Source organism: Gymnodraco acuticeps, unplaced genomic scaffold (assembly GCF_902827175.1).
Source record: "Gymnodraco acuticeps unplaced genomic scaffold, fGymAcu1.1, whole genome shotgun sequence".
Taxonomy (NCBI): Eukaryota; Metazoa; Chordata; class Actinopteri; order Perciformes; family Bathydraconidae; genus Gymnodraco; species Gymnodraco acuticeps.
Window position 1 is genome coordinate 163,452 of NW_022992205.1, and position 13,685 is coordinate 177,136.

The window sequence follows — 13,685 nt, forward strand, 5'->3', positions numbered from 1 at the left end:
TTTACTTTAAAATAAAACATCTATATTGATTCTGACACTTCTACATCCAACTCACAGGTGTAACCTTGCTTTGAGAAAAAATATTATTAATTTAACCCTTTTAGAAGGGAAGATGGTCATTTGTTCTGGGAATGTCATTTTCGAGCCTGAGACCTGAAAAACAGGCTCGGGGCGTAACAGGTTGAACAATTTTCTTTTTGCTTTAATTTTGATAAAGGCATGTCTTATGTGGAAATGATAACTGCTTCACCTCGTGAAAAACACAAACCCATTTACATCATTTTAATAAAGTTGACCTGTATATTCATGTTGTGTGTGTGCAGGGGAGAGCGTAAAGACTTCATCCTGTCAAAGTATCAGGACGGTTATTTTGTGAGGCGGAACCACTGCTCGAATGCAGCGCAGCGGTTTGGCCTGCAGGAGGCGACCAAGAGCTGCGACATCTACAGTCTGATCCAGCTGTACGCCCAGAGGACCGAGCTGAGCCAGCCACTGCACGCACACATACAGGTACACACACAACAGTAAACACACAGGTAAACTCAACTAACCAACACACAACACCCACATAAACTCAGCATTTTGTTTCCATGCCAACAGGAGAGAGGGGAGACAGCGCTCCATCTCGCCGTCCTATTGGCTGACAGGACGTCCCTGCACATCCTGGACTTCTTAGCTCAGAACTGGTCAGTGATTTCTGCTGACAATTTCGAGTAGTGTCCTCTCAGTGTGTGTTCATATGTTTACCTGTGTCCACCTGTGTGTGTGTTTTTGTTGTTGTCTTCAGCTCAAATGTGGACGCACAGACATCCGCAGGAAACACAGCGCTGCACTACAGCTGTCTGCACAACAAGAGTGACTGTGTGAGGCTGCTGCTGAGAGCCAGGGCCAACACACACACCAGTAATGAAAACAAACACACACACATATATATTTGTACACAGTACATGTGAGGACCAACAGAAAACAAATTGAAAAGTGAGGACAAGTTTTCAAAGTGAGAACTGATACAGAAAGTGATGATATATTAAGAAAACATGGACATTTAAAAAATGTTTTGAGACATTCAATATTTTAGGTAAGTGTGGATCATTTTGTTAATTGGGGAATTGATTTATTGTAAGTCTAACTTTCTTAAAAATATATCTCTACTCTCAACTGGTCCTCACAAATGTAGAAGCACACACACACGTTTTCCTGTTGATAGTCATGACAGAGAACTTCTCAGTAACATTTTATTTGTTTGTGTGTGTACAGAAAACGAGTTAGGGGAGACCGCTCTGGACGTGAGCCGTAGGTTGAAGCACGGCCACTGTGAGGCGCTGGTGAGGCGTCGCTCCTCTGCATGTCTCTACATGTGGCTGTTGAGCGTTACTCTTTATATTATAAATCTGAACCGCGTTGTGTCCTTGCAGCTGCAGCAGGCCCAGTCCAACCAATTCGACCATCATGTGAACGTGGAGTACGAGTGGAGGCTTCGTCATGAAGACCTCTACGACAGTGACGACGACTTTGAAGAGAGGGTAACTATGGCAACAAGCACATTGTACTGCTTCTTTCTTTCTTTTTGTATAATTATAGTCTATTGCTAGAGCTCACCCTGCATTTTCTTGAGAGTAGATTGGTTAATCATTCTTAAAATTATATTATTTATTATTATTTATACTATTATATGCCATTTCTTGATGCTTTATGGTTTTAAGATTTAGTGTCTGAAAGCTCCAAGCTTGTTATTTTAATGAAAAGTCTGAGATCTTACAATTAAAGAAAAACAGAAAATACTGTTATGAATGTCACAAGGCTCAGGAGGACCCAAACGCACGACACCAGAAACAGGTCAGGATTAACAAAGTATTTAATAAAAAGGCAAAAACACAAAACGCTCACTAGGAGGATCAAAACTGAGAAACTATAAGATCAAAAACGCTAAACAAAACATCTGCTTGGATTATCAAAAACGTAACACAAAGAGTCTATCAAAAATATACTTAACAAGGTCAAGGAATGACTGGCAGACTTGGTGAGACAAGACGAACTGGCACAGGACAAGGGGAGACACAGACTATATATACACACAAGGTAAGGAGACACAGGTGGCAACAATTAACCTGTTAAGCCCGGGAGCCCCCGCCCCCGGGGCAACAAGCAACATCTTGCAAGAAACAGCGTCTGAGGGCTTCTTAACATTTACTATGAATGTGTCATAGCGACTTAACGAGAAGAAACTCAGCTACCTGACGATATGAAACATTTGTACCGAAACAAAACAAAAGTCTAACGCCGAGCCTCTGAATTAGCACTAAGCGAAAGAGTGCTAACGTACTGCACATAACTCACGGTAGAAATATGTTATTCTTCATCGGATCTGCACAAACTTGATAGCATATGAAAGCTGAGATTCCACAGATTCCAATGTTATAAGTATCATCACTGTGCGACCAAAAGTCGCGGCAGCGAAAGCCAGCAAAGACAACACACAACTTCACTTTACGGGGCCGAAACGGCAAATATGTCTTACCTTTGCTGTTTTCTGATCAAAAGTTGTGTTCAAGGGCATTAAAACGCATATAAACGCTACTGAAGATTAATCCAATGTCTCTGTGTCCCTTTGAAATGATTACTGATAATCCATCATAACATTTATGGCAATAAGCCTAGTTTTCAGTTTTCAGTTTTCAGAGCGTAACATAGCTTTCGGTTTGGACAAACTGCATCAATCTCACTCCTCAATGGTAATGTGTAGGTGGATTTAGGAACCTCCCCTCGATTTCGGTTCAAAAGTGGTGTCAATCACCAACATCGACCAATGGGTTCCAGAGATAGGGGTTTTCTTTGGCTAAACCTCTCTAAAAAGGTCAAATGTCACTTGTTTTGCATCAATCTTGATACAGGGTACTTATTATATGTTGTAGTTTGGATCCCTAAAGCTTTTAGTCTACTAACCCATCATTCATGGGTGGTTTTCACTATAAGTAATGTTTTTGTTTTTTTTACTTTAAAATAAAAACATCTATATTGATTCTGACTTTTCTACATCCAACTCACAGGTTTATCCTTGCTCTGAGAAAAAAGATTATTAATTTAACCCCTTTTAGAAGTGAAGATATAGTCATTTATTCTGGGAATGTCATTTTCAAGCCTGAGACCTGAAAAACAGGCTCGGGGCTTATAAGGCTGACAATCACACGAAGGGAAAACACACAAGGGCAGGAAGGGCTCTGAAACGAGAGGGAAAGGTTACTACAAAATAAAACAGGAAGTCACAAGACAAGGCAAACACAAAGGATTGAACTAAATGAATTAACTTAACATAAATGTCTAAACACCACAAACTTGATCAATCACCTTCATCGTGACAGAGGAGAGTTTTTGTATTTTCATATTTCTGTATTCTATATGTCTTTAATGTTTAGCATATTTGCCAAACTATGTACAGACTTGACATTGAGGTTAATCAATTTGTTGCTCTTTTAGCGATGTGACTTTTTTCGCTCCTCCTCTTCTGTTTCAGAACGGTCCTGTGAAGAAGGAGCGCTCCTTCTCATCCTCCTCCTTCACCTCCTCCTTCTCCTTCACCTCCCGGGCCTTCAGCTTCAGTCAGCCTGCCTCCATCCCGCCGCCTTCCTCTGGAGAAGCGGGAGGATCAGGAGGATCGGGAGGATCGGGAGGATCGGGAGGAGGGGGAGGAGCGGGAGGGTCCGGAGGGTCTGGGGGGTCTGGAGGGTCCGGAGGAGGTCTGCTGAGCGTGGGGAGGAGGCTCGCCATGGCGATGGAGCTCCACAGCCGGCCCTCTGGCTGTGCCTCCAGCCCCCCTCCGCCTCCTCCGTCCTCCCCTGCACCTCCACTGCCCCCCCGGGTCAAAGGTGAGCTCAGACTCTGAATGTTTTGAGTTTTATTAATATGTTGTTATCTTTCCAGGAGCTTATCTGCCTTCATCTGCAACTTGAATGGACAAACAATGCACATTTCTACCTCTCTTTCACATTTTATTGTTTGTGACTAGTGGCAAAACCAAATTGTACAAATACTCTGGCACTAGTTAAAGTCCTACATTTATATATCGTATTAGAACAACATTTATGGATTCAAAATATACTTAATAACCAAAGTAAACGAACATTGTAAGTGTAACTACCTATTTCAGAATTATATATATAAAATTACCGAATTATGATTATTGATACAATATTGTGTCCCAGCTAATAAAAGTGGAGCTAATTTTAATAACGCTGTATACACTTGCCAAATATCGTAACCTGTAAATATATGTTGGTGTTTATTTAATAATATATTATTTTGTAGTATTCTCTTATAATTGTAAAAAGTAAGTAGCTAAAGCTGTCTATTGACCATAAGATTTATTCGCAAATAAAGGCCTGATTTAAAACTATTTGAGGAGGTTGGATTTACTTGTACTATGGTAAATTCAGTATAATAATATACAAACAATATACAAAAATAGGTAAACATGAACAACGTATTAAATGTGCATCAACACAAATTAAAACATCAGATCAGAAGACGGGAAGGATTCATACTAAAACCTAATCAAATGTACTCAACATTTATTAATTGTGCCGTCCTCTAGCCCCAAATGTTCCTCCCCCTCCCCCTCCCGCTGGGGGAGAAGGAGCTGGGGATGAAGAGGAGGAAGAGGGGGAGGTCTTCTTCTCGCTGACAGGAAATAGAAAGTCAACGCCCCCCCCTCCCATCGCCGTCCGACACAAGAGGAGCTGCTCCGAATCCAGCAAGCACGGTAACATCCGAGAGACAGGCTGCAATTAGTCTGCCAATTACTGTAATACTGTGTAATTAACTGTGTGTGTGTGTGTGCGTGTGTGTGTGTGTGTGTGTGTGTGTGTGTGTGTGTGTGTGTGTGTGTGTGTGTGTGTGTGTGTGTGTGTGTGTAGATTACGGGTTGTCAACTAGCCCGAAGATCTACAGCGGTCCAGACTCCTCCTTTAAGAAGTGTGTGTGAGTATCTGAGACATAATGACACTGAATTTAAACATACATGTACATTTCATTACAACAAACACAGGAGGGGGAGTGAGGCATCTGATTGAATATGTAAAATAAATGATGTCCTGTTGGAACAGGAGCTAAACTGTCTAAGTTTGTTTTATTCTAACAGAGTAGTGTTAAATACGATCCAGTTTTAATCCAACTGAAATGAAAACATTAGAACTTGACATGCCGATGACAGGAATGTAACACCATGAGTTTTCACATTACCATCAAAATCTCAAATATCATGGTTACATGTACAATTATTTGTATTATTACTATTTTTACTATTATGTGTTAAAATCCAGGCATATCATAGACTAAACAATTTTTCAAAAATGTTGTTTCTTGCAGATTTATATTGAAAATGATTACTTTAATTCAAACGTTCACGTTTTTAATTGTTCTATTTATTTAGCATTTTTTATTTTACAGCAACATTTTTCTCATTCTTCTTTCCTTTGTCCTCCTTCATTTTAATGCTTTATATACATTGCTTCATACATCTTGTAAAAAAGTCTGTAATAATAAAAGCATGCTTTTTTTACTATCAGAGTTCAATTATAATTTTGATGATTCAAATATTAAACAAATACTTCTTGTAAAAAAAACAAAGCATGTAAATTAGCTACTAAATGTAAAATAACACCAGCCGTAGTGGATACAATATTTTAAAGTGAGAGGTTTTTCCCTCATAAGGTTTTTTTTAACTGAGACTGTGCCGCCCCCTGCTGGACTGAATGAGAATTACACTTGTTGTTGACGTGTTCAGATTGAAATAATGTTTCTTTATTTCTGTCTGTCTGTCTGTCTGTCTGTCTGTCTGTCTGTCTGTCTGTCTGTCTGTCTGTCCTGTCTGTCTGTCTGTCTGTCTGTCTGTCTGTCTGTCTGTCTGTCTGTCTGTCTGTCTGTCTCTCTCTCTCTCTCTCTCTCTCTCTCTCCTCTCTCTCTCATCTCTCTCTCCCTCTCTCTCTCTCTCTCTCTATCTCTCTCTCTCTCTCTCTCTCTCTCTCTCTCTCTCTCTCTCTCTCTCTCTCTCTCTCTCTCTCTCTCTCTCTCTCTCTCTCTCCAGCCCATCTTCTCCTCTCAGCTCGCTGACAGAACGTCCGGAGAGAGGTACTTCCTGTTCGGAAACATCCACGTCTGTTGTATTAGTCTGCAGTCTGGTGGATCTATCATATGTCACTGTGATGAACGTAGCTATGTGTGTGTCGGCAAAGGAGATTTCATTTTTATTGGCTCCTGGAATTTCTCTACTGCTGGTTAGACTGTAAAACATAATCTTTACATTCATTACTTTAAGTAGTTATTATGGTATTTTGTTTGCTTTATTTTGTAATACTTTATTTTAAAGCTACAGCAATTTTTTGTATCCACAAATTGTTTATCATTTAATTCAATTGTTTCCAATGTGGATTTTCCTGGTTTGACATTATAGTTATATTACCTAGATTTTAATACGTCGTCCTGAAAACATTTATATGATTTAAAATGCATTTCTTGCATAGCGATAAGGAAACAAAATGTTAACTGTCCTACTTTAATTCAATGAGCAAGTTATATTTCCAGTTAACATATATTTTGCATTGTTTCAACATTTTTCTTACTCTTCTCTCCTCTGTTTTTATTTTTATTTCAATGCTATGTATATTGCTTTATAATTTTTATATGAACAAATTTAACAAGTTAAAAAAAAAGAGTTGCTGTTAGAACTAAACGTCTTCCGGTTCCTCATTGATATATTAACAATGACATTTTCTCTCTCTTTCGGAGGTTTTCGGAGGGCGGACAGTGACGGTAGCTCCTCCCACTTCCTGCACCCTGCCAGGAAAGCCCCGCCCAACGGCTCTCCCACCAATCACCGCTCTCAGAGCTTTGAGAACGACAACCGCCCTGCCCCCCAGCCACTTCCTCGCAGATCATTGGTGAGATCTTCAAAAACAAAACTTAACTTATTATTAATTAACTTAAATCTTCATAACCGTAAACTCCCTTCAAAGCACTTATAATCAAGAGTTCCCCTGGGGGGCTACATATGGGGAACAAATGGGGAAGAAAAATGAAACTTGATGTTTTGAATGTTGAACATAGTGTCTTTTGCATAGCAATTATTCGCTGCTTGGATGTCCCAATACTCTGTATTGAAGGCACTCTATACATTTAATATGTATCTAGTCACTTTTTGATCAGTTTAATACTATAAGATTATACACAGGTTTATGTCTGTATTTCCTGTTCTCAGTAGTGGCAGAAGATGCCCAATCTTTTTATTTATGTTGTAGTAGTACTACAATATAAAAAGGGTTAAAAACTAAACAAAAATGTTAAATAGGTTTTACTATTATGTGACTCAGTTAGATTCACCATTGAAACCACATAGCAACACTCCAGCAGTGCCTTAGAAACCGCCGTCAACAGCTGATCAGCCCCAAATGAAAGACAAAGGTTCCACCTCCTACTGATGCCTAAGCAATCATGATGAACATTTATTTTAATTCATATTTATTATTATCGGGACATATTTATTATTATCGTGTTTTTTGCTTACCTCCACCAGCCTCGGGGTGCGACGAGCCGCCGGGTGGAGGCGCTGTACGACTGCCAGGCCGACCACCACGATGAGCTGAGCTTCTTTGAGGGTCAGGTGCTGGTGGTCCTGGGCAAGGAGGACAGTGATTGGTGGGTAAGTATCAGAAACCCGACTCTGAAGTAGGCCATTGGCCTACTTCTACAACTGTGAAGGTGCTTTTTCCACTGGCCTCCTGCTGTACATAACGGGTGTTTCTCAATGTTTCTCAATATCGAGGACGCTTGCTTGGTAGCACATGTCTTCCGAGTCACTTCCTTCAGAAGCGAGGCAAGAATCCTTCCTAGCCTCGGAAAACGAATAATTGTGGAACAGGCTAACAGGTGTGCAGGTGTGCGTCATATGCGAGGCCCGGCCTTAAATGGAGCGCGATTTCCGCCAAAGATTTGGAAATTGGTCCGTGCGCAAAGCATTGTGGGGATTTTAAGACCGCGGAGTCTACATATGTGCAGCCTCGAAATGTCTCGCTACGAAGTACGCCGGACTCGGTAAAATTCCAAGTATGCTGGACATTGGAACAGTCCTTCGGCGGCACTCGATGACGTAGTATGCTTGATATAGTGGCTCTGCAGCAGCCTTCCTTGACATTGAGAAGCACCCAACATGTCACTATGATAAAGTACACAACAAAGATGGCAACAGCTCAGATTTCTTTAAAGAAAAATACTTAATGACCAAACCTTTAAAAGTGTTAATTTATCCTGTTATTGCTTTTTTTTCTTACTTAGTTTGTTTTGATATGATTATATTCCAATCTAATCCAATCAAAAATGCCTAAAACTAATATATTTTTTAATCTAAGGAGTAAAACCAAATCTAAATTTGGTCTCAAAATGAACATTGTTGTATGGAGTCCATGTTCAAATTGTAATCACATGTGTGAATGTGTATGCAGCATGGTTACATAGAGGAAGAACCGGACCAGAGGGGTTTGTTCCCGTCCTCCTTCGTCCAGCTGCTCTCAGACTGACCTGGACCAAACCAACAGAACCTGGACCCGTACAGATCCAGTCTGCCTGGAGAACTAGAACCTGGAACCCAGGGGAACCAAGGCAGCAGAACCCCAGGATTGTGTCCCTCTGCTTCTCCCAGGACCGGACTGCTTCCTGTGATGACCAATGGTCCAGGCACAGTTCATGTTGTCACAGCAACCAGCGGCTTTTGTTGCCATGGAGACAATACAGTTGACCTTTTCCGTGAAGAATCTGTATGTAGCTCGGGTCATGTAATAATGTCGCACAAACAGGTCAGCGACGATTTAAGTCTAGTGTTGACCGTGCTATTATTTATTTATTTTTATTATAAAAAAATATTTTTATTAAGCACATAGGTAGGCTACTACACTTCAAAATAAAACAATCCACTGGACTTTTATTTTGAAGTGCAACTGAACGACTTTTTTCTGTTATTTACTTATTTTAATATATTCATGGAGTGGTGCAGGAATAAGTCCTAAACATCAGAAATGAGTTAGCATTTTAACAGTTCAGGTTCCCTCGTCACAAATTCAATGGGTTTTTAACGTGTTTTTTGTTAGCTGCCTGAAGTAAGGCAAGTGGTTAGCACAGGCTAATTAGGTTTCCACATTTATTTCTCCAACATAAAATGCGTCACCCCACTGTTGAATGTCTGAAACTTAAATGTGTCTTAAAGAGGTTGGTTGGATAAATCCAATTGGCTTTTCGCCGCGGGAGCTCTTGCGATGCTAACTTCTGGGTGGGCTTACAAAGTGTATCACTGCACCACTCCATGGTTTTTCATCCTGTGCAGCTCTTCTGTCCTGTCTCAGGCTTTGTCACCTTCGAGGGGCAGGGCTTATCAGGTCTGACAAGGGCCAGGGCGGTTCTGGGAGCAGGGGTCTAAAATTGGTCTAGCCTCCACTTGACAAGTGACCAGAGCACAAAGGATTGTGGGATAGTGAAATGAGACTGAGCTGATTCTCGATGTCTGAAGATTCCAAACACGAGTAAGCACAGCAGGTACTGCTATCATTTCAAAAAATATCTGCTCAGTTTCTCATAAAATGCGATCTTTTCACATTGAAATAAGATTTTTCAGGCTAATGGACACATTTTTTTGTAAATAGTACAGTATACACATTAATAAGGTGGTTGACTGGTGCAAACGCGCTACAACAGCCTAAAACTCTTCCATCATGAGAAACGCGCTAGTTTCAGAAACGATGCAGATAAAAAAAACACAAGTGTCAAAACATATAAAACTAGAAAAAGTATTGTGTTAAAGCAAAACATGTTTGTAGTAAAGTTACAAGACGTTTCATCAGGAAAAAATATTGAATTGATTGATATATGGTGAAAACCACATTTATTATTTGGTATCTAGTGATAACAATTACAAAGTCAACATCTTGTACTGGAAACTGAGCAAATGTTTATTTTGATCATGGCGGCAGAAATAAACTGCCAAGGGGACTTTTATAGAGATCATCATCAGAGTTAGATTGTGCCAACATGTACCTCCAGAGCCTTTGGAAGAGCAAAACACACTTTTGTTTCATTTTATTCAAAGTGACAGCGGTGTTGTTTTGAAAAATCACAGTGCTTCTGTCTGCAAATACGAATGAATCAATGATCAGTAGGTTGTTTGTTAAATGAAACTGAAATGTCCTTTTATCAAACAGTCAGTTTAAACATGAAGCGCTGATTAAAGCTATGATAAGTGAACATACATCATGATTGGTTTGTTTGATTTAATCGGCACCTTCCAATTCCGAAAATCTAAATTCCCAGACTGCAGGAAGACCACTAATAAGCACAACTTTGGATTTATACTCACAGAAAACTTGTCTTTCTTTAGTGTGAGGAAGTATATATTTTTACTACAAATAAAGTCAGCAAACTCCAAAACCTTCCCTCCGGATGTGAAGTCCAGCTCAGGACTCTGGAGGGCTGCTGCTCTGTCATTTAGCTGCTGAACGTCCCTCATAAAATCGGGGAGCCATCAAAGTGTTACATCTCTGCAAAAACTATAAAACAAGCAGCAGATGTTTCAGATTAAACCCCAGCTTGAGATGACTCAGCAGATGGGTTTTAATAGAGCATTTAACTGCAGCCAAAGTTAGCAGCAGAGCAGCCAGCAGAGCCAATAATTCAGCATCCATGATCATATAGAGTCCTCAGTCTGCTTTAAAGTGCTTGTTGGATCGTCTAAAAACTCACTCTCCGACAGCTGCATCTTACACAGACTCAGATATTTTGGACGGCATTCAAGGACGCAGTGAGATGCTGCCAGGAGGAATATATGACGGCAGGATTTTCACACCACACATCCTGCTGGCCTTTAGACGTTGCATCAACAAGTTAGTTTGACGCAGACTGAGCTTTGAAACCATTTCACACTGGCAAGTTGGTCTGAATCTGGAAATGGAGCGCCAGAAAAACTATAATATTTACATTTTTCCCAATCCAATACATGGTCAACCTGAGAGTCTCAGCCAGGAAACATATTGTCCACATTTGTGCCATTTTAAGCATAAAACAAGAGATTAAAAAACTGAAGTTTGATGACGTAGCCTACTGCTAACAGAACAGAACTAAAGGCAGAGCACTGACTTTAGGGTGTATGGCTGGTCAACGCTAGTTGCTCATCATTTAGCTGCCTTTTTAAAAAGAAAGACAAATATTTTAAATGCAAATGCTCAATTTAACCCCAAATCAAATGTTCATTGAGATGCATATACACGATAAATGTGTTTCTGTTCCTTCCCAAAAGCAACACAAAAAGGCTAACATTAGCTAAATTCAGAGTTACAGTTTGTGATATCTCTCTTTAAAAAGTCAACATTTGTGTCAATAAAAATAAAACAAATATATGACAAAATATCCGTTAATTACTTTTTTGAAAAAACAAAGTGAAAACACCAATTTAAAAGTGACCATTAAAAACAACACATAAAATCTAAATGATAACGTGGAAGACTGACAAATTGACGAATAAATTAATAACAGTTTGATATATATTCTGTCCAAATTATACTTTCTTAATATGGATGGCTGCTGGATGCAAATTACTTAAATGTCCTGAAACTTCTCATAGTGTAAACGAAGCCACAAACATTCAGACGACTGATTGAAAAACAGCAACAGTTTTCACAGCATAGGTGTGACAGCGCGTTGTCGTCTCCCTGTAAACAGGAAGTCCAGCTGCTTCCTGCTGGACCGGTCCGTCTTCAGGTTGGTGGTTTTTTGGTTGGACTTACATTGCACTACATCTCCCTCTCGTCCATGCACCGCCCACACTGGTGGTGTTACTGATTGTTTGACTTTGTTACGTTTAGTTTAATAAATCTTTAATTTAGTCTTGCACTGTCTCCTCGTCTTTGACTCAGAAGAGTTACATCACAAAGTGAAACAGTCTTCAACAACAAAGGAAGTTATGTAAAGCTGCAGAGTTTAACTTTTTCAGCTAGTGGATCTGAAAAAGTAGTCCCTTAAAACATGAAACTTCTGTTTTGTGAGTGAAACCACTGAAAACTGCAGACTGTTGAATCATCATGAAGGAGTTTAAACACAGGCTGAGAACCTCACACAGGCTCCTCCCACTCATTGTCTCCAGTTCCATATATGGTCGAGACAGGAAGCATCATTAGCTTACATTCCAAAAATGTAGATGTTAAAAAACACGTAAATACTTTGTCCCATTTCCAGTTAAAGTCTGTCCGGAGAGAGACATCCTCCGTATCAGGACGGTTTGTTTCATTCAGAATAAATGGGTGGATTATAAATGAGATCAAATAGAAAAGAAGTCTTTGTTGGACAGAGAAAGCAACAACATGGCCCTTTTGTGCCTTTTCTTCTTAAGGGCAAAGTGCTTTAATACAAAATAAAAAAAGAGGTTATCCCTGTATAATATCTATAAAATCAAATATATAAAAAGTCTGTGGTTGTTTCCCCGCTTAGAGCACAACTTGTGTGGTCCATCCTCGCAGTCCCAGACAGCAACATAAGGTCTGTTTAAGCAGTGGAAGGTCCCACAAATCTGTATTTATGTTCATGTTAAGCTGGATTTCAATTAAACCAGCGAGTAGGCAGAGGGAGGAGATCTAAGCTGCATCCTTCAAGTGGAAGTGGCAGGTTTAGCTCCTCCATCCTGAAAGGCTCCATCCACAGGTAATCCAGGTATTCAACAATGTCAACACCCAACAGCGGCTTCAATCCGGCATTAATGGATTTCTGACTCAAGGCAGACGTGGTGATTGATGTGCAAGAAGTACAGGTCTCCTGTCCGAATCCCAACAGACACATCTGGCAGGCACATAAGGTCCAGAGTTGACTCCGATTTTAGCACAGCTGGGAATGCAAAGACACTTTCAACTAGACTGGATACCAGACGAGATGTAGCTGGTTCTCTGTCAATTGAGTGAAGAATGATCTGCTGAGTGAGCAGAGGATCCTTCAGTCAGCAGGTCTGTCTGTGGGTCAGTCAGCACTAGAGCTGCAACAATAGGTCAATTAAAAATAATAGCTACCTTTTAGATAATCAATTAATCCTCTCTTTAGTTATCCAAGAGATCACCATGGACAGAATTGCACTATAGATATTGGCATTTTGTGAACCAAACAATCAAGACAATGAACTCCAGTTTTATGTTGGTCAGTCCATCAGTCAGCACGTCTTTCAGTCTTTATTCATGTCAGTCCATCAGGCTGTGGTCTGGGGGTCAGTGGGTCAGGGGGTCAGGGGTCACAGGTGCAGACTGATCTTGCCCTCTTTGGCCAGCTGTTGGATGATCTCTGTCTCGAAGTCGGCGCTGTGTACGCCGGTCTTCCTGAAGGCTCCAGCGTTGCGGTTCTCTTCCCAGTAATGGTGCCAGTTCCCCTGCTTGTCGGCGCCGTAACCGAACACGGACACCTGAACGAAGACAGGAAGTGATGTCATGACATCGTGATATATATGACATATTGTAAACTTTATTGTAAATGTCATGGTATAGTATGCAATAAAAAGTTATGAATGGTATGGCATTACATTGTTATCAAAATGTCATAGTGTAGTTTGTCAAAAGTCAAAGGTGACATAAAAAAAGTTATATTATAAAATGTCATATAAAGCATACTATGCTAATAAGAAA

General features: G+C 40.2%; 2 protein-coding genes across 3 annotated transcripts in view; one reads left to right on the plus strand and one right to left on the minus strand.

Moving 5' to 3' along the window:
* unm_sa1614 (un-named sa1614) overlaps window positions 1-10,282 on the plus strand; it is a 25,767-nt gene extending 15,485 nt beyond the window's left edge. Inside the window, exons 18-29 of one of the 2 annotated variants that reach the window (XM_034205619.1) lie at window positions 324-510; window positions 601-686; window positions 788-903; window positions 1,258-1,325; window positions 1,416-1,523; window positions 3,512-3,863; window positions 4,589-4,756; window positions 4,911-4,974; window positions 6,080-6,123; window positions 6,781-6,932; window positions 7,565-7,690; window positions 8,490-10,282. In XM_034205619.1, coding sequence (XP_034061510.1) covers window positions 324-510; window positions 601-686; window positions 788-903; window positions 1,258-1,325; window positions 1,416-1,523; window positions 3,512-3,863; window positions 4,589-4,756; window positions 4,911-4,974; window positions 6,080-6,123; window positions 6,781-6,932; window positions 7,565-7,690; window positions 8,490-8,564 — 1,546 coding nt within the window. In that variant the 3' untranslated portion in view covers window positions 8,565-10,282. The remainder of the gene's footprint in view (window positions 1-323; window positions 511-600; window positions 687-787; window positions 904-1,257; window positions 1,326-1,415; window positions 1,524-3,511; window positions 3,864-4,588; window positions 4,757-4,910; window positions 4,975-6,079; window positions 6,124-6,780; window positions 6,933-7,564; window positions 7,691-8,489) is intronic. The other variant, XM_034205620.1, reaches the window with a different exon arrangement.
* The window catches only part of st3gal8 (ST3 beta-galactoside alpha-2,3-sialyltransferase 8), a 34,013-nt gene continuing 30,293 nt past the window's right edge, over window positions 9,966-13,685 (minus strand). The window contains exon 9 of the mRNA XM_034205630.1: window positions 9,966-13,465. Coding sequence (XP_034061521.1) covers window positions 13,298-13,465 — 168 coding nt within the window. The 3' untranslated portion in view covers window positions 9,966-13,297. The remainder of the gene's footprint in view (window positions 13,466-13,685) is intronic.